The sequence below is a fragment of the Sorex fumeus genome, unplaced genomic scaffold (assembly GCF_029834395.1).
Source record: "Sorex fumeus unplaced genomic scaffold, SorFum_2.1 ptg000050l, whole genome shotgun sequence".
Classification (NCBI taxonomy): Eukaryota; Metazoa; Chordata; class Mammalia; order Eulipotyphla; family Soricidae; genus Sorex; species Sorex fumeus.
In genome coordinates, this window is record NW_026606107.1 from 17,287,723 (window position 1) to 17,313,823 (window position 26,101).

Below are 26,101 nucleotides of genomic sequence, written 5' to 3' on the forward strand. Positions count from 1 at the left end.
TCCTATATAATAAAATCCAAATGTATTAACCTAAACTAACAATTTTTTTGATAGGAGAATATCAGCATTAATGTGGGAGGTGCGCTACATTGAGCATAATGCCAGGACTTTCAATGAGCCAGATAGTCCCATAGTTAAAGCAGCCAAAATTGTAACTGATGTCTTACTTCGGTTTATTGGGTAAGAAGTTTTGGGAAGTTCCATCTTCTATAGAATAAATTAATAAAGTGATTTCTTTTAATTATTGAAATGTGTTTAACGTATTGTATTTCTTAGGGATCAGAGCTGTACTGATATATTGGATACTTATAATAAAATTAAAGTAGAAGAACTAAACAGTACTGATGCAGAAGAGGTAAGAATATTACATTATTTATATGTCTGAATTTCTTTTTTGTTTTCTGAAAAAATGTTAGGTGTAACATTTTCATTAACATTTTTTGAATGTTAGGTGTAAGTAACATCAAATGGCTGTGTGTAATAAAGCTGATTTTTAAAATTTGTCATAAAACATTATTTTATGTTAAACTATTTAAACTGCATTTTGATTGAAAATACCAAAATGACATATATAGTATTTTGTGCTATACATAGTATTTTGTCAGAGAAAGAGAGCCAGTTACCATATTTTAATTAGTGGGTTTAGCGATGGGAAATCTTCACTTCTATTTCCAGACCTTAAAAACAGGACAAAGTACTAAATATTTTCTTAATGTAGGAGTACTGCTATTTATTCAGCCACTGATTAGCTGATTGAATTGGGCCTGAACTCCACCTTACTTTTTTTTTTCATTTTTTATAATTTTATTTATTCAATCACCGTGAGCGCAGTTACAAAGCTTTCGGGTTTAAGTCTCAGCCATACAATGAAACGCCCATACTTTCACCATTGCCCATTCTGCACCACCAAAAACCCCAGTATACCCCATCCAACGCCCTCCACCTACCTGTGGGGCAGATGATTTCCACATTACTTTCTCTCTACTTTGATCACATTCAATATTTTCACACCAGACCCATCATTATTATTGGGGATTTTACCCCAACACTCAGATCTGCTGAAGAGGCAACAGTAGACAATTTGTTTTCTATTGCTGGTTAAAAATAACATATGATGTCGCGTGACTGCAGTAGTGGCTGCATGATTTTGAAATTCCGAAATTTTAACACTTTAATCTGGAGGCATTTAAGCCAAAACCTGCTGGGTTCCGAGATTTGTTCTAGAATCTCTGGGATCATGGCCGTTAAGCAGCTTGATCAGGAGCTAGAAAGGCCATTCATGGGCGGCAACTTGGCATCTCTTTGGGACAGGGAGGAAAGGGCCGGCTCCACCCCTATCCTATGATGCCCCACGTGTCTCGTCACTGAGGGCCCAAACCTGACTCTCTAGTGGCCTCTGGAGAATGGTGGCCACTGAGCCGTTTAGAGGGAGCAGGCGGAGGGACAGTACCCTTTCCCCCCTGGGGTGGCCCGGAAACAGTAACCTACTGCGGGGTCTGGACGCATTTCTGCCAAAAGCCTCTGGGTTCCAAGATTTGTTTCTGAATCTCTGGGATGATGGCCATTAAGCAGCTAGTTCAGGAGCCAGAGAGGCCGTTCGTGTTCTGTGACTCAGGGTTTCATTGGGGTGGGGAGGAAAGGGTCGGCTCCACCCCCATCCCGTGAGGCCCTGCGTGTCTCGTCACTGTGGGCTCAAAGTTGACTGTCCAGTGGCCTCTGGAGGATGGCACTAACCCATATTGCTGGTATAATTGAAACCCTGATTCCTGTTCACCCATTACTTTTCCTTCTCTTCTTTTTCCCCTTGATTTCTTTCCTTCTCTGTCCTCTCGAAACACTGGGGTCAGGGTGACCTAGCACTTTCCATATTCCTACAAGACACTTCCTCATCCAGTATTCCATATACCACAGAAACATTTTGTTCTTAATGAATTGGAGCTTACTTTTTATGGTTGATGTGATTTGCTTAAATACCTCTTTCCCTAATTTGTATAAAGCTATTTTTGACTGTGGCCTTTGATATTCAACCATGAGAAAGAAAAGAGGGAGACTAAAACGAACGTGGAAAGTGATAATTCAGATATTTTTAATTAGAAAAAGTTAATCTTAGGGATGAGTGACTCATGCTGGTTTTTACTGCTCACTGTCCCTGTCCTCCTGTTGTTCATTGATTTGCTCGAGCGGGCCCAGTAACGTCTCCATTGTGACAATTGTTACTGTGTTTGGCATATAGAGTACGTCATGGCTTTGCTGTGCGGGTGAGATATTCCCGGTAGCTTGCCAGGCTCTCCTAGAGGGGTGGAGGAATCAAACGGGGGTCAGCCATGTTGACCACTTGCAAGGCAAATGCCCTCTCTGCTGTACTATCGCTCCAGCCCAGCCAAAATATGGAAATAGCCCAAACACCCATGAACAGACAACCAGATAAACAAACTATAGTACATACTCAATGGAATACTTTGCAGCCTTAAGAAAAGGATAAAGTCATGCAATTTGGGGGGCTGGAGCGATAGCACAGCGGTAGGGGTTTGCCTTGCACACAGCCTACCTGACCGACCCAGGTTCAATTCCTCCGCCCTTCTCAGAGAGCCAGGCAAGCTACTGAGAGTATCTTGCCTGCATGACAAAGCCTGGCAAGCTACCCGCAGCGTATTCGATATGCCAAACACTGTAACAAAAAGTCTCACAATGGAGACATTACGGGGCCCACTCGAGCAAATCGATGAACAATGGGAGGACAGTGACAGTTACTGCTGTGACTATTGTAAATTTTATTTTCTCTGTTTTGGGGGGATGAGAATATTTATGTTGTACTCTCATCTAATTTCAGTTGTATGATACAATACTATCAATTATAGTTAATGTGTTGTATGTTTGATCCATAGATTCTGAGTCCTTATTCATCTCATAACAAAGTTTGTCTATTTTACCAACCTCTACCTTTTTCTCCATCAACCGGACTCTGGCACTTACTTTTGCACTGCTTCTGCTTCTGCACGTTCAGTATTTTTATAAAAAGATTCCACGTAAAAGTGATACCAAACATATTTAATATATCTAAATTGACGTATTCGATATGCCAAACACAGTAACAGCAAAGTCTCACGGTGGAGATGTTACTGGGCCCGCTCGAGAAAATCGATGAACAACGGGAGAACAGTGACAGTGATATCTAAATAGTGCTCTAGAAGTCTATCCATAATGTGAAAAGGAGATTACTTCTATTCTCAAGTTTTAATAATGTTCCATTGTATAGGTAAATATTACATAGTGTTATGCATTCATTCCTTGACTAGACTTAGGTTTTCTCTATAACTTGACTATTGTGAATAGTGTTACAGTGAATATGTAAGTGCAGCTTTCTCTTATATTCTGTCACCATCTTCTTTGAAAGTGGGGCTTTCAGAAAATGTGGTTCTTTCAGGGTTTTGAGGAATATCTTTAATTTTTCCATGACATGTTATACCAGTTTACGTCCCCACTAAAAGTATGTAAAGGTGACTTTTTCCCCACATATTTACTAACACTTAACTCTTGTCTTTGCTAATACTTCTACCGGGTGTGTGGTAATAATTACTCGTTTTTATTCTAATTCCCTGTCAATTAGTGACATTGAGCACATTTTCATGCACCTGTACGCCCTTTGTATGTCTTATTTAGGAATGATCAGCTTAATTTCTTTTTACCCATATCTATTTTTCACTTTTGTGATTTTCCATATTAAGAGGCTTCTTGTTTTTTTTTTATTGATTGAGGTACTGTGGTTTATAACACTGATGATTGTTTCATGTGCTTTTTAAAATCAAATTGTGTGATTGTTTTGCTATTGAGTTGTATGAGTTTTTCAGATATTTCTGGATATCAAAATCTTATCAGGTATGTTATTTGAAACTATTTTCTCCTCTTCTGTAGGTGACTTTTCATTTTTGCTGATGTTTCTCATAGCTTTTTAGTTTTATATATCCCTACATATTCCTTTTTATTTTTGGATTTTGAGGCAACACCTGGCAAGAGTGATTAGAGGCTGCCCTAAAAGCCTCAATCCCTCTCGGAGAGCCTGGAAAGCAATCAAGAATATCCCGCCCGCACGGCAGAGCCTGGCAAGCTATCCTTTGTGTATTCTATATGCCAAAACTAGTAACTACAATGGGTCTCATTCCCCTGACCCTCAAAGAGCCACCAATACGGCAGCATTAAGAAGGATGAGGAAGGAAAAGCTGATAAAATCTCAAGGCCAAACTAGGCTTCTGAACGAAGAAAGACAAAAATGACTGTCTGTACTTTCAGTGCACGTACACTAGCATTGGATACATCCATCAGTACCTAATGGTACAAGCGCAAAAGATCAAGTGTGTCATCATTGGTCTGACCGAGACAAGAAGGCATCAATCACATCACGCCATTTTCACACTGGAGAACTGTTCCTCGGAACATACAATAAAAGAGATGTTGGTGGTGATGGTGTCCTTGTCAACGCGAACTTGGCCATGAACATTGATTCATTTGAATGCCTAACAACTCGAACTGGATGATTACACTTAAATAGATGTGGCTCACTGCCAGCAGTTTCTGTCTTCGTTGTCTACGCACCAACATCCAGTTATGATGAAGAAGAAATTGAGAAGTTCCACATGGAGCTGGAGAAGTTCTATAAAGAAAACCACACCTTCTACAAGATCATTGTCAGTTATTTTAATACCAGGATAGGGCCAAGGAGATCAGCCGAAGAACTCCACGCCGGGACCCATGGCCTAGGATGAAACGCACAGGGTGAGAGACTGAGTTTACCATGTCGACCAAGACCATCCCTGGTAACTCACAGTTCCAGATGGCCGAATCTAAACGTTGGACATGGGAGTCTCCTGGTGAACGGTACCACAATGAAATTGACTATATCATATTCAATCGACGGTTTTGCCTGACCAATGTCACTGTTGTCCCAAAATTCCAAATGGGATCGGACCACTGTCTCCTTCATGCAAAATTCTACTTCATGGAGCGGGGAGAAAGGGCTGCCAAGTTTAAGAAGAGAACTCCCAGAATGACCACCAACTGGGATCTCTTTGGCACTATCACTGCAACATGTGAAGATGCTGTTGTTGACAAAATTGACGAAGAATATGATGGACTGGTGCAGCACCTCCATGTTTGTGCGAGGAACACCAAGAGAAAGATAGCAAAAAAAGTCTGTTTTTAAAACTTCAGCTTATTTGTCAATGTGTCTTGGTGCAAGCCTCAGGCAACCAAAAGTGAATGTCTGAGCTTGCAAAGCAGTGATTGAAGCGAAAAAGGAAGACCTCAAAGAGAGAAGAGCAGCAGTGCTGGCAGATGCAGCAGAAGCTGGGAAAAACATTCGCAACGCCCACCTTTCCTTTGCCAAGTACAAGACCAAGATGACTGCCCTCCGATGTCCTGATGGATCTATCACATCTTCCAGGAGGATAATGGAGAAGATTATATATGATTTCTACTTGGATCTATTTGATAGCCACGTCCACCTGCCCACATACCAAATTCACAGGATGGACATGTTGATCCCTACGTTCTCCCTTCCAAAATCTGAAGCCATTTTATCGGTAAAGAAGTGAACAGCATTGAAGCCCCAGCCAAACAGGGAATTCAAACTCAGTACATCAGGATCTTCCGTGAGCTATATTAGGGATTCACCACCAGGATCTCACCATTCTACAAGGAAGTGATCATCCATGTCAAGAGAGGGGTTTGGCAGGGGGATACCATTTCACAGAAACTCATCATTGCCACCCTCGAGAATGCCATGCAACAACTGGAATGGGAAGGAATTGAAGTGAAGATAGACGGTCGGCAACTACATCACCTCCGCTTCACTGATGACATTGTTCTAATAATACCAAATATTAGCCAAGCCAGCACAAATGCTGACCAACTTCGACCATGAGTCTGGAAAGGTCAGACTACAGCTGAATCATGAAGACAATGTTTATGAGAAACGGTCTCGTTCCTGACGTTCCATTCGTTCTCAACGGAATGAACATCTCCAAATGCAACAGTTATGTGTACCAAGGTCGAGAAATCAACATGACAAATGACCTGGCACCTTTGTTGCGCAGGAGGAAGAGAACCAGCTTGGAATGCCTTCAGGAGCATCGAAGAACTAGCTAACAGGACAAAGAAGTTCCAACTCCTGGCACAGCTCTTCGTTTCCACTATTCTTCCTGCATTAACATATGCATCAGAGACTGGGCCCTATGAAAACAGGATTAGAATGCTATTCGGGACTCCCAAAGAGGAATTGAAAGAGCTATGATTGGAGTATAACACTTCACTCAAATGAGAGAAAGAATCCAGAGTTCCGACCTCAGTTGACAGTCAAGAATCAGAGACGCTGACTCGTTTGCCAAGGTATCAAAAATCAGATGGGCTGGACAAGTAAAGAGATTTGGAGAGCACTGCTGGACTAGAGCCATTACCAACTGGATCCCATGGGACATCAAAAGAACAGTTTGCGGAAATAAAAGAGGATATGAGGAAATGGAAAGATATCCCCTGCTCATGGGTCGGGAGACTTAACATTGTCAAAATGGCAATACTACCGAAAGCATTGTATAAATTCAATGCAATCCCTATAAGGATACCCATGACATTCTTCAAAGAAATGGAGCAAACACTCCTGAAATTTATATGGAACAATAAGCCCCCACGAATAGCTAAAGCAATTCTTGGGAAAAAGAAAATGGGAGGAATCAACCTCACTAACTTCAAACTGTACTACAAAGCAGTAATAATTAAAACAGCATGGTACTGGAACAAAGGCAGAACTGCAGACCAATGAAACAGGGTTGAATACACTGACATCTCCCCTCAATCATATGATCATCTAATCTTTGATAAAGGTGCAAGTAATGTGAAGTGGAGTAAGGAAAGCCTCTTTAATAAATTATGTTGGCATCATTGGACGGCTACATGCAAAAAAATAGGCTCAGAACTCTGCCTAACACCATGTACAAAAGTAAGATCAAAATGGATTAAAGACCTCAACATCAGACCAGAAACCATAAGGTACATTGAAGATAAAGTTGGCAAAACCCTCCATGATATTGAAGCTAATGGTATCTTCAAAGATGCCACGCCACTGGCCAAGCAAGTGAAAACAGAGATAGATAAATGGGACTATCTTAAACTAAGAAGCTTCTGCACCTCCAAAGAAACAGTGACCAAAATACAAAGACAGTCTACAGAATGGGAAAGGATATTCGCCGAATACACATCTGACAAGGGGTTGATATCCAGGATATACAAAATACTGGTTAAACTCCACAAGAAGAAAACATCCAACCCCATCCAAAAAATGGGGCAATGAAATGAACAGAAACTTTCTCAAAGAAGAAATCCGAATGGCAAAAAAGCACATGAGAAAATGCTCTACATCATTAATCATCAGAGAGATGCAGATCAAAACCACAATGAGATACCATCTCACACCTCAGAGACTGGCCCACATTCAAAAGAACAAAAGCAACCAATGCTGGCGTGGATGTGGCGAGAAAGGGACACTCCTTCACTGTTGGTGGGAATGTCCACTGGTTCAGCCCTTCTGGACAACAGTATGGACGATTCTCAAAAAATTAGAAATTGAGCTCCCGTTTGACCCAGCAATACCACTCCTGGGAATATATCCCAGAGAGGCAAAAATGTATAGTCGAAGTGACATCTGCACTTGTTTGTTCATTGCAGCACTCTTTACAATAGCCAGAAACTGGAAGAAACCTGAATGCCCAAGAACAGATGACTGGTTAAAGAAACTTTGGTACATCTACACAATGGAGTACTATGTAGCTGTTAGAAAAGATGAAGTCATGAAATTTACATACAAGTGGTACAATATGGAAAGTATCATGCTAAGCGAAATGAGTCAGAAAGAGAGGGATAGACATAGAAAGATTGCATTCATCTGGGGGATATAAAGTAACAAAGTATGAGATTAATACCCAAGAATAGCTGAGATCAGCACCAGGAGGACTACTCCATAACTTAGAGGCCAGCCGGGTATCCTAGAGGAAAGGGCAGTTCAGATAGAGAAAGGAGCACCAAATAAAGGATGTTTGGAGGATCCTCCCAGGAGGGGAGATGCATGTCGAAAGTAGACTATGGACTGAACATGTTTGCCACTCAATGCCTCTTTTGCAGACCACAACACCCAAACGGAGAGAGAGAACACAGGGGATTGCCCTGCCACAGAGGCAGGGGGGATGGGGGGATGGGGGTGGGAGGGATATTATCCATGGTGGTGGAAAATGGGCACTGGTGGAGGGATGGGTATCTGATCATTGTACAATTGAAACCAAAGCACAAAAAATTGTAAATCTACAACTTTAAAAAAATAAAATAAAATAAAGGGAAAAAAAATCTACAACTGTAAAAAAATAAATTAATTAATTAAAAAAAAAAGAACAGTTTGCAGTCCACCTGCGAGATGGTCAGACTTCTTCGTCAAGACCCTGAGCGATTGGTTTGAGGCTCTTCATGTTCCTAGAACTAGCAAACACCAGTGGGCTACACTAGCATGCGACGGGGATGACTGAAGATGTTACTGGCACCCGCTCAAGCAAATCGATGAGTAAAGGGATGTCAAGTAATCAAGTGAGGCCACACCTGAGTGCTCAGGGCTTATTACTGCTATATTTTCATGAATCACTCCTGACATTGCATTGGATGCCATTTGTGGTGCTGGGGATTGAACCCTGGATTATGCAACATACAAGAAAAATCCCTGCTTGCTCTGCAATCTCTCTCGCCCATCTATATTTTTGCTTTGGATGCTTATTTTGTCTCTGATACTTTGAACTGTGTAAAATTTTAAAAAGTCACTGCCAAGAGTCAAATGTCAAGAAACCTTTGCCTGTTTTTTTTTCCTAGGAGGTTTTAGATTTCAGATATTTTGTCTAGGTCTTTAATACATATTGAGTTGAGTTTTAATGAAACTTCCTTTACTTCATTGTACATTTTTGGCACTTTTGGTCTTCAGTTAATTGGCCATCCTGTCCTGTCCTGTCCTGTCCTCCCGTTGTTCATCGATTTGCTCGAGCGGGCCCAGTAACGTCTCCATTGTGAGACTTCTTTTTACTGTGTTTGGCATATTGAATACTCTCGGTAGCTTGCCAGGCTCTCCAAGAGGGGTGGAGGAATCGAACCTGGCTCGGCCAGGCTGGCTGTGCGCAAGGCAAATGCCCTACCGCTATGCTATCACTCCAGATGTGTGTTTGTTTGATATGTGTCCATATCTTGGTAATTACTACTGTTTCGATTTTTATAATATAGTTTGAAGTAATTGACTGCTTCATCCAGCCTTGTTCTCTAGATTTTTTGGCTGTTAAGAGTGTTTGTGGTTCAATGCAACTTTTAGGATTGTTTCTCTATTTCTGTCAAAAAAATACCATTGAGATTTTATAGGGTCTATATTGAATCTGTTGACTGTGTTGAGTAATTTGGAATATTATGATATTTTTCCAATTTGTGGCCTGTAATATATTTCTACATATTTGTGACTTTAATTTCTTCCATCAGTGTAGTTTTCAATGTACAGATCTTGGACCTAATCTTGTAAATTCATCCCTGTATATTTAATTCTTTTTGATGCACTTGCAAATGGAATTGCTTCGTTTTATTTTTTTCCTTGTTAAATAAAATAGGTGGGCATGGGCATTCTTGTTCCTACAATGCAGGAAAAGCTTTCAGCCTTTTGCTGTTGAGCAGTTGATTTGTTATATAAGGCGTTCATTATGTAGAGGTACATTCCCTCTATACACAGTTTGTTCAGAGTGTCTTTTTTTAGTTTTCAGTGGAAATTGCTCTCCTCAGAGTGGAATAGAATTGATAGAATTGAGTTTGATAGATAGTATAACAGGACAGGCTAGAAAAAGAAACTAAAAGGTAATTCTTAATCATTATGTAAGTAGTGTTGCTTAGGTTTTTTCTTTATATATTAGAAAGCTGTCGCACAGGGGGATACTTAACTCTAAATACCATTTTAATGCATGCTTTTCCCCTATTTAAAAGGGCTCATTTCATAAAATAGCAAAGGAGTCAGAACAGATAATTATTACAGTACATTAAGATGTCTTATCATATCTAATAGTTTTTAAAATCTTTAAAAATACCTATAGTTATAGATGCGACTCAGTATGCACAATATACATCATTCATGTGTGTGTGTTTATATATATAAATTGTTTTTAACCAAAAGAATATTTTTATTTGGAGGTAGGGTTTTGTACCACACCTAGTGGTGCTCAGAAGCTGTTCTTGGATCTGTGCTTAGGAGTGATCCCTGGTAGTCCCCAGGGAACCGTATGTGGTGCTGGAGATTAAACTTGGGTTGGGTTGAAGTGAATATATGCAAGGAAAGTGTCTTACCTCCTGGACTATTTCTCTGGCCGGTGTAATGTAGTTTTTATTATTTTATTTTTATAAAGTAGTTCACAATATTTGATTACAGTTAATATTTGAACACCAATCCCATCACCATATCACCATACCTTCCCACTACCATATTTTGGATGTTTCCATCCTGAACCCCAACCCGTGTCCCCAAAGCAGAACCAAAAAAATCTTTTGTATTATTTGCTGGAGCGAGAGCACAGTGGTAGGGCGTTTTTCTTGAGCACAGCCAGCCCTGCCGAGCCGGGTTCAATTCCTCCGCCCCTCTCGGAGAGACCGGCAAGCTACTGAGAGTATCTCGTCCACACGGCAGAGCCTGGCAAGCTACCTGTGACGTGTTCAATATGCCAAACACAGTAACAACAAATATGCCAAACACAGTAACAACAAGTCTCAAAATGGAGACGTTACTGGGCCCGCTCAAGCAAATTGATGAACAGTGTGGGAGGACAATTTTGTTTGACAGTTATGAATAATCTGCTAAAAATGATACCAAAATTTCTTAGAGGAAAGTGTGTGAAGATTGCTGTATTTCACTCAGGAGCCATTAAGCCTTTCTATAAGAGATTACTAACATTTGTTAAAGGTTGAGCCTTTGTGTGTGTGTGTGTGTGTGTGTGTGTGTGTGTGTGTAGATATCTATCTATCTATATATATATAGATATACACATTTCCCCCTAAGATTGGTTGCCTTCTACTTTAAATCCCATCAAATGTATTGTGCTACTCTTGGAATATCAGTGGTGTAAAGTAGGAGATGTCGCAAGATCCAGGAATACATCCGCTCATTGGCTGAGGCTCGTCTGAGCATGTGGAGAGTGGCAGTGAGCATTGCAGCTGTTGAGTTTGCGACAGTTTTGGCTGCAGGGGCTGACTTCCTTGGGGCAGGGAGGGGACTCACCTGTCCCCTTCCAGAGTGCCCTGAATGAAAGCCTTACGTGGAGTCTGGAGACATGGCTATGACATATCCCAGTCATATATATTTTTATCTCAAACACAGCATATGGGTAAAATAAATCTCCCTCAGATCTTTTTTCTGATGCGTTCTCCAATGAAGGAGTTAATTGTTATTGCATTTACCATTTCTTTATAAATTATGAATAAAATTTATAAGACTTTATAATTTATAAGACTTTGAATATAGCTTAACATTTCTCATATTCCTATTTTAATTTTAGGATGCAGAAATACTTGATTTAGATTCAGATGGCCCGGGTACTTCATCTGGAAGAAGAGTGAGTGAATAATGAAATTCTGCAAAGAAAATATTCAGGCTTTCTGTGTTGGGGTTCCTAATACCCACTCTCTATTTGAAGTTACTAAAATGACACACAGTGCCCAGTATTTTCATTGCTAAGGTTATTACAATGACATAGTAAAGATACACACTGGGTCACAGGGAAGAGTCACAGGCAGAGTCTGAAAACTCCAAATGTAGTCTTATCTCTTTCTATCCTCTGAGGAGCCCCACACAGAACATGCTCTTTTTTAAAAAAAATCTTTATTAGTGAGACACCATGAGGTACAGTTGTAGACTTACAGATTTTTGTGCTTGGGTTTCAATTATACAATGATCCCCCCCTCCATCAGTGCCCATTTCCCACCACCACGGATCCTAGTATCCCTCCCACCCCCCATCTCCCCCATCACACCAGCCTCTGTGGCAGGGCATTCCCTTTTGTTCTCTCTCTCCTAGTGGATGTTGTGGTTTGCAAAAGAGGCAATGGGTGGCAATCATGTTTGGTCTATAGTCTACTTTCAGCATGCTTCTCCCATCCTAGGAGGATCCTCCCAACACCCTTTATTTGGTGCTCCCTTCTCTCCCTGAGCTCCCTTTTCCCCTAGCATGTGTGGCTGGCCTCCAAGCCATGGAGTAAATAAAATTCCTGGTATTAATCTCGGCCATTCTTGAGTGTTAGTCTCCTATTTTGTTACTTTATGTTCCCCAGATGAATGCAATCTTTCTATGCACAGAACATGCTCTTAACCAAGCAATAAAAATATATTAATATGTGTTTCATTTGAGACTTAGTTTCCAAGTATTTTATTGGCAGTTGGTTATGTAGGTAACATAACTAACATATACCTAGTGTCCAGACTCCCATAAGGCTGGAAAGCATAGGAAAATAAATGTTCAACAGAAATCACATTGTTTGTACACAGTGAGTTCACAGTGAACCATCTGTATTATTCGGGAAACAGTTTAAATGCCAATTTTCCAGACATAAGCTCAAAGGCTAAGCTTGAAAATAATTCGTCCTAAAGATTGCCACAGGTCCATTATGTTAATTCTGTTATGCACAATTCACCTACCTCTATGATGATTAACCATATATTTTTCTATGAGGAAAACATTTCCTTTGAAATACTGAAAGAGATCATTAAAAACAATCAAATGTTGAAGGTTAGACATTATCATGACAACAGACTTTAGTTAAAAAAGTATTGATACAGATTTAGAGGTAGATATATCTATATATGTGTTTATTATTCAAGGGCTGGAGTGATAGCACAGAGGTAGGGAATTTGCCTTGAACGTGGCCGGTCTGGCCGAGCCGGGTTAGATTCTTCCGCCCCTCCAGAGAGCCGGGCAAGCCACCAAGAGTATCTCCCCTGCATGGCAAAGCCTGGCAAGCTACCTGTGACGTTTTCGATATGCCAAACACAATAACAACAAGTCTCACAAAGGAGACGTTACTGGGCCCACTCGAGCAAATTGATGAACAATGCTAGGACAGTGCTACAGAGCTACAGTGCTACAGTTTATTATTCAAGTATTGTTTTGAAAAATTATGGTGCCATCAAACTTACTCATCAGCAAATATAACAATATTTTTATCATTAACCTTATGTTAGAAAAACATTCCCTTGTACCCTAATTGAGATGAACATTTTCTTTTTTTTATTAAAAAAATTTTTTAATAGTGAGACATCATGAGGTACAGTTGCAGACTTACACATTTTTGTGCTTGGGTTTCAATTATATAATGATCAAATACCATCCCTCCACCAGTGCCCACTTCCCACCACCATGCATCCCAGTATCCCTCCCACCCCCCATCCCCCCCATCCCACCCTGGCTCTGTGGCAGGGCATTCCCCTCTGTTCTCTCTCTCCTTTTGGGTGTTGTGGTTTGCAAAAGAAACATTGAGTGGCAATCATGTTTGGTCTATAGTCTACTTTCAGCATGCTTCTCCCGTCCTGGGAGGGTCCTCCCAACACCTTTATTTGGTGTTCCCCTCTTTATCTGAGCTCCCTTTTCCCTAGTATATGTGGTTGGCCTCCAAGTCATGGAGTAGAATTCCTGGTACTAATCTCGGCCATTCTTGGGTGTTAGTTTCCTATTTTGTTACTTTATGGAGATGACCATTTTCTTAAAGTGAAAATTTATTCTTGCTATATCCATGAATATATCTAGTTTGTATTTACTGATTTATTTTTCCCAGGGAGGATGATTTCACAGCTAAGCTAAGCAGTTTAAGTATCAGTTACTATGTCTTATATACATACATTAAGATCAGTCTAACAAGAGAAAATGAATGAAAAGTTAAAGGGATTTTAGATTTTATTCTGTTAAAATCAACAGGCAAAATGCCGAGGCGGAAAACAGACTTTGAAGTGTAATCCCGATACTTGGAGAAAACAGTGCAAAGAGCTATTAAGCCTCATATATGAACGTGAAGACTCAGAGCCATTTCGACAGCCAGTTGATCCTCTTTCTCTTCTAGTAAGCATCCAGTTATTTAAATAACTATGAAAGTTTAATTCCTCATAAAGTTCCATGCTGAAACTTAGTGCAAGCCACTTTTCCTTTTTTTCCTTTCTACCTGCTTCCTTGCCTCTACCTTATTTCTTTCCTCTTTGTTTCCTATTTGTATATCTTTGAATTTTGAAAGTGGGTAGTATGTTAAACAGGACACTTAAAAATATTTGTCAATAGATTCATATGCAATTTATACTTTAGAAACCAAATTTGAATGTACTTTTTGTGATTGCTTCCTGTTTTCATTATGGATTATTCAATATATTTTACTAACCTCTAATACATGTAAGATACTATAGACCCATAATAAGATATGCTATTAATATTTTTAGATGTCATTAAGTCTGAGTACTTCACCTAATTAATATACCAATATAATATTTTTATAAAAGATGAAATCTTGAAAATTTACAGTATTCCTTTCTAGGAATTATCTCTTTATATGTTGAGTGATATTCTAGTATAGGTAGCAAACATTTATCTTTTTCTAAGAAAAGATACAGCTTAATATCAGAAATATATTAGACTATACTCTGAAATTAGTGAATATCGATATTCTTAACATACACAGGTTTAAGTTGAAAAGGAGTTATAAAAATCCCTATTTTATCATTGAATTATGTCAATAAAACTTGTTTTGTTTGGTTATAGAGAGCTTGAGTAAAATAAGTATCCTAATTTTCATGAAGAGGTGAATAATGAATATAAAAGAATCCTTTCGGTTATAAACAGCCAACTAAGACATCCTACATATTGAGGCATATTTGAGCCTGAAATCCTGATTTCATTCTTGATATTTTGCTGTGGTGGACTATAAACATATATATCTTCTTACCCTAATAGGGTCATCAAGGGCAAGATGGAGAAACCTCAGAGTCACTTATTGCAGAAAGACAGCAAAATTCATCTCTCTCTGAGGTAGATCTAACAGTCCTTTTTAAATGACATACTGGTATCTTATGTATTGTGTTACTTATTAAAACTTCCATATTTAAGTGAATATTTTGTTCATAAATCTATTTTTCAACTCTGTTCACTTTCCTTCTTGATTTTTTTTGTTTATTTGATATTTTGTTTGTGCATTCTCTGGAATCTCAAGATTCTCTAAGCATCTGTATAGTTGTTTAATTATACATTTTAAGGAGACTATAGCAAGTAGAAAAGATTCAGTATACAATATATTATATCTGTATTGTTGCTGATTATTTTTATTGTAAACTTTATGCAACAGGTTACCTGGTCCTTTTGAGTTTTGGTCATTACATTACACATAGATATAATATTATTTACCTTTATAAAAATATGTTTCTGTGGCTGGAGCGATAGCACAGTGGGTAGGGTGTTTACCTTGCACGTGGCCGATTCCCAGCATCCCACATGGTCCCCTGAGCACCGCCAGCAGTAATTTCTGAGTGCATGAGCCAGGAGTAACCCCTGTACATCACCGTGTGTGACCCAAAAAACTGTGTGTGTGTGTGTGTGTGTGTTCGTAAGCCATGCTATATGGAACGTACTTTTGATTATTATTATTTAGGCAAATATATATCTGTGTGTATCCATTCCAATGATGATAGTTACTTTGAATAATATGCTTTTTCTCTTTTAAAGTATATTTCCTCTGTTCTTATGGCATGTCCTTTGAGAGAAATGGGAGATTTTACTTCTTAATGATTCTTAAGGATATGATGAAGTATATAATATTGGCAATGTTTTTAACTGTGTTTATTGGGAGTTGTGATGTATATGGGTATAAATGCAAATGTAGTTCCATATGATAGCACTTAAAATCTTTTACTTATGCTTGAAAGATTTATATTGAAATAAAATCATCTCTCTCCTTTCATCAAAATCAAACTAATTCTGAAATATGGGACAGAATTCTTTGAAGCAAAATGTTCCTGCTGAAAAAAGTTCCAAGAGGATCAGATATAACAGATTTGACTTTGGTCTCTGGCTACCAACGTCTTAAGTAGAATGTCTTCCTAGCTGAGAATTTCTTGGGAAAATATAGCTAAATTGTTACATGGAACTATTAAAAGTATATTTGAATGATTAAGCAAGAAGTGCAATTCCACATTATGAAATCTATAATGATGAAGCCAGTGATTGTGCACTTTCTATTCTGCCCTTTAAGATTATATTTATTTGACTGGATATAGTACAATGAATTAGGTCTTTCCTTACAAATGGACAACCCAGTTATTATCCTCAGCACAGTACGCGATATTTTGGGTTCTGCTAGGAGTTATCCAGGTGTAAGGCCTGAGCACTGCCATGTGTAGCGAAAAGCACAACAGGAAGAAAAGGTTTTTTTTTTTTAGTTTTATTGAATCACTGTAAGAAAGTTACGAGCTTTCATTTTGGATTACAATCACACAATGATCAAATACCCATCCCTCTACCAGTGCACATTCCCCACCACCAATCTCCCCAGTATACCCCCCCTTCCCCACCCTCCCTCTGCCTCCATGGCAGACAATATTCCCCATACTCTCTCTCTACTTTTGGGCATTATGGTTTGCAATACATACACTGAGAGGTTATCAAATTTGGTCCATTATCTACTTTTGGCACACATCTCCCATCCCGACTGATTTCTCCAGCCATCATTTTCTTAGTGATCTCTTCTCTATTCCATCTGCCTTCTCCCCTCTGCTCATGAGGCAGGCTTCCAGCTCTGGGGCAATCCTCCTAGCCCTTATATCTACTGTCCTTGGTTGTCAGCCTCATGTTATGTTGTTCTATACTCCACAAGGGCTGGAGCGATAGCACAGCAGTAGGGCGTTTGCCTTGCATGCAGCCAACATGGCCGACCCAAGTTTGATTCCTTGGCCCCTCTCAGAGAGCCTGGCAAGCTACTGAGAGTATCTCGCCTGCACGGCAGAGCCTGGCAAGCTACCTGTGATGTATTCGATATGCCAAACACAGTAACAACAAAGTCTCCAATGGAGACGTTACTGGGCCTGCTTGAGCAAATCGATGAACAACGGGAGGCAGTGACAGTGACAGTAATACTCCACAAATGAGTGCAGTCAGAAAGAAAAGATTTTTTTATCAGTTGCATTGTAAGAGCTAAAACACCCTCTGCTTTTTTCCTTATCCACCCCAAAAGCTCTGGTAAATGGATGATTTGCAAGGACTGGGAAAATAGTTCAAAGAGGTAGAGAGACACCCAGACAGAGAGAAATAAGGAAAGTGCCTGCCATAGAGACAGGCTGGGGGAAGGTTGATGGGAGGGAAACTGGGGACATTGATGATGGGAAGTGTACATATGTGGAAGGATGGGTGTTGAAAAACTGTATGACTGAAACTTGACCATAATCAGCTTTGTAACTCTGTCTCACGTGACTCAATAAAATTAAGAAAAAAAAGATGTAGAACACATGCTTTGTGTGCTCAAGTTCACAAGTCTCATGCCTGTCACCACAATGCCTGGCACCGCATGAACCCCTGAACACCAATCTGAGCAGCTGTACAGCACCAAATCTTCAGACCTGCAACACCAGCCCAGAGCACCAGTAGGAATGCACCTATCAGTAAATGGTTGGTTGGAGGAGATAGTTGGGAGGCTGTAAATCAGTCTGTTTCTTTCACATAGAGATAAAACTCAGTCCCATTGCGTTATGTATTGTTACCCAACTTGAGTGTGTACTTTGAATAACACATTCTTCTTTAAAGGATTATCAAGATGCTATAGACACTCCTATGGACTTCAGCACTGTGAAAGAAATTTTGGAAGCAGGAAACTACAGTAGTCCTCTGGAATTTTATAAGGATGTTCGCCAAATATTCAGCAACTCCAAAGCTTATACCTCTAATAAAAAGTCAAGGGTATGAAAAAAATTAGGTGGACTAATTATCTAAGCATTTTGTTATATCTGTATATGATATATCTTAGGTTTTTTCTTTCATCAGTTTTAAAATTGTTAAATATGTTATAATTCTATTTCGGTTACTAAAATTTGATTGTCACTCTGTCCTCTGAAACATTTTACTAGCCATGCATAAATATGCTTAGCCTTGGCTATTCTGAAGTTAAACACCTCTTTCTTTCTCATGCTTCTTCTTTCCTCTCTCATAATACTTTTGTCAGAGATTCAGCTCAAGAAAGGAGAGGTAATAATTAAAATACATTCTCATATGTCCAATAAATAATCTGATAAATGATTGGAAGCATTAATTTATATGAAATACTTAGATTAGCTCTGAATATTTATGCTCTTTACTGTAACAGATGGTGAACCATGTACTGTTCATTTGTACACACTTTTGATAACTTTTCCTATTTTGTCAGAGCTTTTAAATATATTAAGTAAAAATAGTAATCATTTTTGAGTTTTTTAATCACTAATATCTGATTGACTTTTAAGCCCATTACATAATAGGTACTTATTTGCCTGTTTCTACCTCATACTAAATTATTTTGGGGCTGGAGTGATAGCACAGCATGTAGAGTGTTTGCCTTGCACGTGGCTAACCCAGGTTCGACTCCTCTGTCCTTCTCGGAGAACCCGGCAAGCTACCGAGAGTATCCTGCCCGCATGGCAGAGCCTGGCAAACCCCCCATGGCATATTCAGTATGCCAGAAACAGTAACATGTCTCACAATGGAGATGTTACTGGTGCCCACTCAAGCAAAATCAGTGAACAACAGGAGGACAATGCTACTGAATTATTTTTATTAATTTATGTAAGCACTGTAGCATATTTATTATTTATTCATTGTCTTTAAATATATCTTTGTTTAACATTAAGACATTACATTTTGAAATCTTTTAAAAACATAAGTATTGTCCTACATCATCGCTGTTTGGAAATAATTTTTAGGGGTATATATACATATGTTAAATATTTTTCAAAATATCCACTGGAAATGTACAGGGTTTTATTCCTATACATCCAAACATTGAACATTGCCTTTAGAAGTATTAACTTTTAGGTGAAAAATGGTTTCTTGTATAAATTCTTCAGTAATAATACTTTAAGTATATGGTGTAACTCATATATTTTATCTGAAATGATTATACTGGTATCAATCCAGACATGTTTCTAGTTTTTATTTTTTATATAATTCTTATTAAGACTATAATTTTTCCTATTCAGATCTATAGTATGACACTGCGATTGTCTGCCTTATTTGAAAGTCATATTAAAAATATCATCTCTGAATATAAGTCAGCATTCCAGAGTCAGAAGAGGAGAAAACCACGATATAGAAAACGACTAAGAAGCAGTAGCAGTTCTCCATCTAGTAGCCGAGCTCCTAGGTATACTATATTGATGCAGCATTTCATGTTTTCAAAGCATTTTGTATGTATTACCCTATCTTTCTTAATAAATATAAGTTTTATTGTTTTTTTGATAACATGGTTACAATAAATGTTAATATCTGTGGTGCTAATGTAGAAAGTTATCCCCACCACCACCAAGAGTGCGTTACTTCATCTTTTAAGTTAATCAATATTTTGTGAAAATCCCAAGACTCCCCAATTTGTTTTCTCAGAATTATTTCATCTCTTTAAAATTGGAATTGGCAGCTCAGAACTTTATGTGCATTTTATTTTACCAAAACCATTTTAATTCTAATTATGGTGGGTTTGGAACAACAGTCCAGTGGATAGAGTGCTTTCCATGTACACAGACTACCTGCATTCAGTCCCCAGCACCACAGATGGTCCCCAGGCCCCGACAGGCATGATTTCTGAGCACTTCTAGGTGTAGCACAGAAAACAAAACAAAACAACAACAACAAAAAAAACAATTTTATAATGGTTGAATTTCAACATATTACCAATTTGAATTATTTTACTAAAAGTAAAAGGCCAGTTCTTCTGTAGTGAGCATAAGCAATTTGTATCTTACTATCTGTCATAATATGTTGCTAATACAAAAAAATACTGATTTTTGGAATATTTTTACTTATAGTCCAAAAGGGAAACAGAAGCAAATGAAGTTGCAACCTAAAAATGACCAGAATACCTCAGTATCTTGTGCCAGGACTAGCTCTCCTTTCTCATCTCCTGGTAAATACTCATTTTGCTTTTTATGTTCTGTATCTCATTCTAATAGTGCTATTAAAGGTTAGAAAATACTTGTATTGTTTGCAGTGCAAAGAACAATGGATATAGATGTTAAAAAGGTTGTCTTAGTTTTGTTTTCTAGCTATGTGGCCCTAGACAGGCCGGAGTGATAGCATAGCGGGTAGGGTGTTTGCTTTGCACGCAGCTGACCTGGGTTTGGTTCCTCCGCCCCTCTCAGAGAGCCCAGCAAGCTACCGAGAGTATTCTGCCCGCACCGCAAAGCCTGGCAAGCTACCTGTGACGTATCCAATATGCCAAAAACAGTAACAAGTCTCACAATGGAGACATTGCTGGTGCCAGCTCAAGCAAATCGATGAACAACAGGAGGACAGTGCTACAGTGCAGTGCAGTAGCCCTAGATAAGACATTAGACTAGTATTCAGTTTCCTCTTCAATTTGAAAATGAAGTTGTTAGCCTAGATAAATTTTTAAATCTCCTAGTTCTAAAATTCTTTGACTTTATGATTTATAGCACACAGCGGGTAGGGCGTTCGCCTTACAAGCGGCCAACATGGCCGACCCGAGTTCGATTCCTCCGCCCCTCTCGGAGAGCCCGGCAAGCTACTGAGAGTATTCGATATGCCAAACACAGTAACAACAAAGTCTCCAATGGAGACGTTACTGGGCCCGCTCGAGCAAATCGACGATCAACGGGAGGGCCAATATCTTGTTGCACTCCTTGTATTTTTTTCTGCATAAAAACTGAGGATCAATTATGCATGTACGTGGTTTCCTTACACAAGTGTTTGTGACATTCTAATTTTAAAAGCTTAATGATATGATAAGCTATTTGTGCTCAGTATAATCTTTTTTTTCTTCAAACAACTGATAATTTTTATGTTAGAGTAAAGTAACTGAGATCTAGTTTTAAAACAATCTGTTTAACTTTTCTAAACTCATTATAAACTTATTTGCATTGGAAACTTCAAATATATTTTTCAGATGCTGCTGAGGGGCTTTCACTGTATCTACTTGATGATGATTTAGATGGCCCGTTTTCTTCATCGAGTTTCAGTGGATATAGCCGAAATGGAAATAGCCAAGATCCAGGGAAAGCCAAATCATTTCGTAATAGAACTTCACCAATTAAACAAGGTAGGATATATATATATATGTATATATATATATACATATATATACACACATATTTATGTTTATATGTGTGTGTACAGGGAATTTTAGTTCCATCATTTTTTAAACAGGTCATTTAAAAATAGATGTATTTATTTAGGTAGTAAAACTATGAACAGGTCTGTAGTAGATTTCCAAGACTATATCCAATATGTTTTAATCTTGTGAAAATGTAAAATGAATAGGAAGGAAAAACCAAATATATAGCTCTTTCACCAAGCATGTGAAAACTAAATGGTGAGATCGGTGCTGGAACATTGTATATCTAAAACTCAACTATAAATAACTTTGTAAATCTTGGTACTTTAATAAGATAAAGTTTTTGAAAAACTGTCACATTCAGGAGTTTTTGTATGTTGAAATATATTAATAAGGAAATTATTCTAACTATGGCTTTAATTTTTAATGGCTAACCCACCTTTTTTAAGGGGTTGAATTAAGAAGTGAACCTTTTTTCAATATATATATATATATATATATATATATATATATACACACAACTCTTTACTATTCTTGTTAATGTAACTCCTATATTTTGGTGCTACTGTCCTACTACCTTAATGTTTTTTAGTGTGCTCTGCCTGTTTCTGGGTAATCTTCACAGGTATGTCGGGAAACCTCAAAAGAGTCTTCTCCATTTACAAGTTTATCTTTTTGGTTGTTTTTTTTTTTCAATTTAATACAGTGAGCTTCCATATAATTTCTGTTTAAGGAAAAATTTTTCAGTGCTTTAAAATAAACATTGCCCTAACAGTTTACTATCCTGTATTCATATCTTACCTTTTCAGCAGGTATTAGTTATAAATATTTGGAAATTGTTGTTGTCATATAAGTTTTTTTCTTGCTCATAGTCTGACATTATAAACTCTGAATATGTTTAGAAAAGTTTTCATTTATTAATCTCTGAAGTCTGTGCATAATAGTTAATGTACTTTAAAAATCTTTAGTAGAAAATACATTTTTATTTTATATAAATAAAATGAAAGATTGAGCAGCTTATTCCTTCCATAAGGCTTCAAATAACTTAAAAATAGACTTCCTACAGCTGTATTTTATTTTGATTTTATAAGAAATACTAAAGAGCTGATTGCTTTAAAATAATCAATGCCATTATTTTTCTCCAATTTGTATTTTTAATCCCTTCTTTAATACTGGTGTGTTTTGAATACTACTTGCATTCCCTTATTTGTTTTCTGATTTTGGGGTCACAACCAGTGATGCTCAGGGCTTACTCCAGAAAAAAAATAATGAGTGCTGGAGATAGAACCCAGGTTAGGCTTGTGCATGGCAAACAGCCTACCTGGTGTACTGTATCTCCTTATCTTTTTGCCCTTTCATTTATTGATGATCTTTTTTACAAGAAAGGACTGACTGTCATACCTACCTTTATTTTTCTTTGCATTTAAAAATTTCCTTTTCATCTGACTTTTACTTGTAACACTGTTGAACAGCTGTTTTTCATTAACCAACCAATGTCTTTTCTTTAGTGTGTCTTCTTGATAGCTCTATCAGGTTGCATACTCTTAAGTACCTCCTCTAGAAATTCTACTGCCTGACTACTGATACTCCTATATCTCTTTCTCCTTTATTTCCTTTCATTAATCTTCTGCTTTCGTTTGTTTCCCTTACCTTTATTTTATTTTTGATTTTTGAATAAAACAGGACTGTGCTCAGGACTTACTCCTGACTCCATGCTCAGCGTGCTATTTGTGGTGCTAAAATCAAATCTGGTTCAGCCAATTCAAGGCAGGGAACTTAATCTCTATTATCTCTCTGGTTGATTTTTTGGTATCTGTTCTTTGCACCAGTTTTCTTCCTATTTGCAATTTCATTCTATTTTTGTCCTCTTGTCTTTCACAAATAAAGGAATCTAATGCCTATATCCATCATCTTTATTTTGGTAACTCCCTAAATTCATATATGTATCCTAACACCTCTTTTAATCTACAATCTCATTTCCAAGTGCTTCCTAAAAAGTTTTTCCTTTCAATGTTTATTATTTTTTTCTGTCTCATGCTTCTTTTTTCTGTGTTTGTATTTACTTATTTATTTTTGAGGAGGCAGTTTGTGGTTTTATTTATTTTTTCATCAGTGTATTTTTAATTTTATTATTTTTTGTTAAATAACTATGAGCTACAGTTACAAAAAATTCATGTTTTAGTTTCAGACATACAATAATCAAACACCAATATCTCCACCAGTGTATGTTTTCCATCACTAATGTCCCCAGTATCTCTATCTCACCAGTCCCATCCCTCCCTCTGCCTCTATGGCAGATAATTTCCCTCTTTCTAAGTACAAATTCTTTCAGGATAGCATCGTCCTCCCTTTGTTTATTGATTTGCTCGTGTGGGCACCAGTAATGTCTCCATTGTGAGACTTGTTGTTATTGTTTTTGGCATATTGAATACGCCACGGGGAGCTTGCCAGGCTCTGTCAAGCAGTTGGGATACTTTCAGTAGCTTGCCGGGCTCTCCAAGAGGGATGGAGGAATTGAATTCAGGTTGGCTGCGTGCAAGGCAAATTCCCTACCCACTGTGCTATCACAAAATACATCAGTAAAAGAAAATTTGGGGAAAAAATTAGCATGGCCCCTGCACAAGGATGACACGCAAATTTGTGAAGCATTCCATATTTTTGAGGCGCTGGAGCAATAGTGGAGCAATCTTCTTAGCCCTTGTCTCTACTATCCTCTGGTGTTGGTCTCCTATTACGATAGTTTATATTCTACAAATGAGTGCAGTCATTCTATGTCTGTCTCTCTCTTTCTGATTCATTTCACTTAGCATGATACTCTCCATGTCCGTCCACTTACAAGCAAGTTTCATAACTTCATTGTTCCTAACAGCTGCATAGAATTCCATTGTGTAGATCTACCAAAGTATCTTTAACCAGTCATATGTTCTCAGCCACTTGGGTTGTTTCCAGATTCTGGCTATTATAAACAGTGCTGCATTGAACATACAGGTGAAGATGTCATTTCTACTGTGCTTTTTTGTACCCTTGGGATATATTCCATATATATATATATATTCATATGGAAACTCAATTTCTAGTTTTATAAGGAAAAAGACTGGACCACTCGGCATTCCCACAAACAATGAAAATCCCTTTCCTTTTTTTATTGAAGCACCGTGAGCAATACTTCCAAAGCTTTCATGTTTGAGTTTCAGTCATACAGTGATCTAACACCCATCCCTCCACCAGTGCACATGTTCCACCACCAGTGTCCCCAGTATCTCCCCCATTCCACCCTCACCCTGCCTGTATGGCAGACAATTTACCCCATACTCTCACTCTACTTTTGGGCAGTATGGTTTGCAATGCAGATACTGAGAGGCTATCACATTTGGTCCTTTATCTACTTTTAGCACACATCTCCTATCCCCATCAATCCCTCCAACCATCATTGATTAGTGATTCCTTTTCTATTCCAGCTGCCTTCTTCCCCAGCTCATAAGGCAGGCTTCCAACCATGGAGCAATATTCCTGGCGCTTGTATCTACTGTCTTTGGGTATCGGTCTCATATTATGTTACTTTATATTCCACAAATGAATGCAGTCATTCTATGTCAGTCCTTCAATTTCTGACTCATTTCACTTAGCATGATACTCTCCATGTCCACCCATTTATAAGCAAATTTCATAACTTCATCTTTCCTAACAGCTGTATAGTATTCCATTGTGTAGATGTGCCAAAGTTTCTTTAACCAGTCATCTCTTCTCAGCCATTCAGGTTGTTTCTATATTTTGGCTATTGTGAACAGTGCTGCAATGAACATACAAGTGCAGATGTCATTTCTACTTTGCTTTTTTGCACCCTCGGGATATATTCCCAGATGTGGCATTACGGGGTCATATGGAAGCTCAAATTCTAATTTTTTAAGAAATGCCCATATTGTTTTCCAAAAAAGCTGGACTGTTCGGCATTCTCACCAACAATGAAAGGTAGTCCATTTCTCTCCATACCGTGCCAGTTCTGATCTGTCTTGTTCTTTTTGATGTGTTCTAGTCTCTGTGGTGTGAGATGATACCTCATTGTTGTTTTGATTTGCATCTCCCTGGTGATTAGTTTTCTCCCTGCTCTACATTTTTCTCATGTGCCTTTTGGCCATTTGTATTTCTTTTTTTGTGGAACCTTCTATTTATTTCTTCTCCCCATTAGAGGATTTTTTCTTGTATAATTGTATTTATGTCTTACATACCTTGGATATTAACCCCTTATCTGATGAATATTGGGTAAATATTTTTTTCCATTCTTTGGGCTCCGTCTGTATTTTGATCACTGTTTCTTTTGAAGTATAGAAGCTTCTTAGTTTAATATAGTCCCGTTTGTTTTTGTTTTTATCTGTGCTGGAGTGATAGCACAGCAGGTAGGACGTTGCCTTGTATGCAGCCAACATGGCCAACCCGAGCTCAATTCGTCTGCCCCTCTCTGAGAGCCTGGCAAGCTACCAAGAGTATCTCGCCCACATGGCAAAGCCTGGCAAGCTCCCTGTGTCATATTCGATATGCCAAACACAGTAACAGGTCTCACAATGTTACTGGGCCTGCTCCAGCAAATTGATGAACAACGGGAGGACAGTGAGAGTGGCAGTTTTTGTTTTTTGCTTTTGGGGGTCACACCCAGCGATGCACAGGGGTTACTCCTGGATTTGCACTCTGGAATTACTCCTGGCGGTGCTCAGGGGATCATATGGGATGCTGGGAAT

The 26,101-nt window shown here is 38.4% G+C and overlaps 1 protein-coding gene and 1 non-coding gene across 2 annotated transcripts in view; both read left to right on the forward strand.

Annotated features, from left to right (window-relative positions):
* The window catches only part of BRWD3 (bromodomain and WD repeat domain containing 3), a 235,604-nt gene that overhangs the window by 202,112 nt on the left and 7,391 nt on the right, over positions 1–26,101 (forward strand). The window contains exons 32-40 of the mRNA XM_056124125.1: positions 55–180; positions 277–355; positions 11,595–11,651; positions 14,003–14,143; positions 15,023–15,097; positions 17,858–18,010; positions 19,282–19,445; positions 20,104–20,201; positions 21,201–21,353. Of these exons, the coding sequence (XP_055980100.1) occupies positions 55–180; positions 277–355; positions 11,595–11,651; positions 14,003–14,143; positions 15,023–15,097; positions 17,858–18,010; positions 19,282–19,445; positions 20,104–20,201; positions 21,201–21,353 (1,046 nt within the window). The remainder of the gene's footprint in view (positions 1–54; positions 181–276; positions 356–11,594; positions 11,652–14,002; positions 14,144–15,022; positions 15,098–17,857; positions 18,011–19,281; positions 19,446–20,103; positions 20,202–21,200; positions 21,354–26,101) is intronic.
* Positions 23,927–24,028, forward strand: LOC130032700 (U6 spliceosomal RNA). The gene has a single exon (XR_008793874.1). It is a non-coding gene; the product is annotated as a U6 spliceosomal RNA (small nuclear RNA).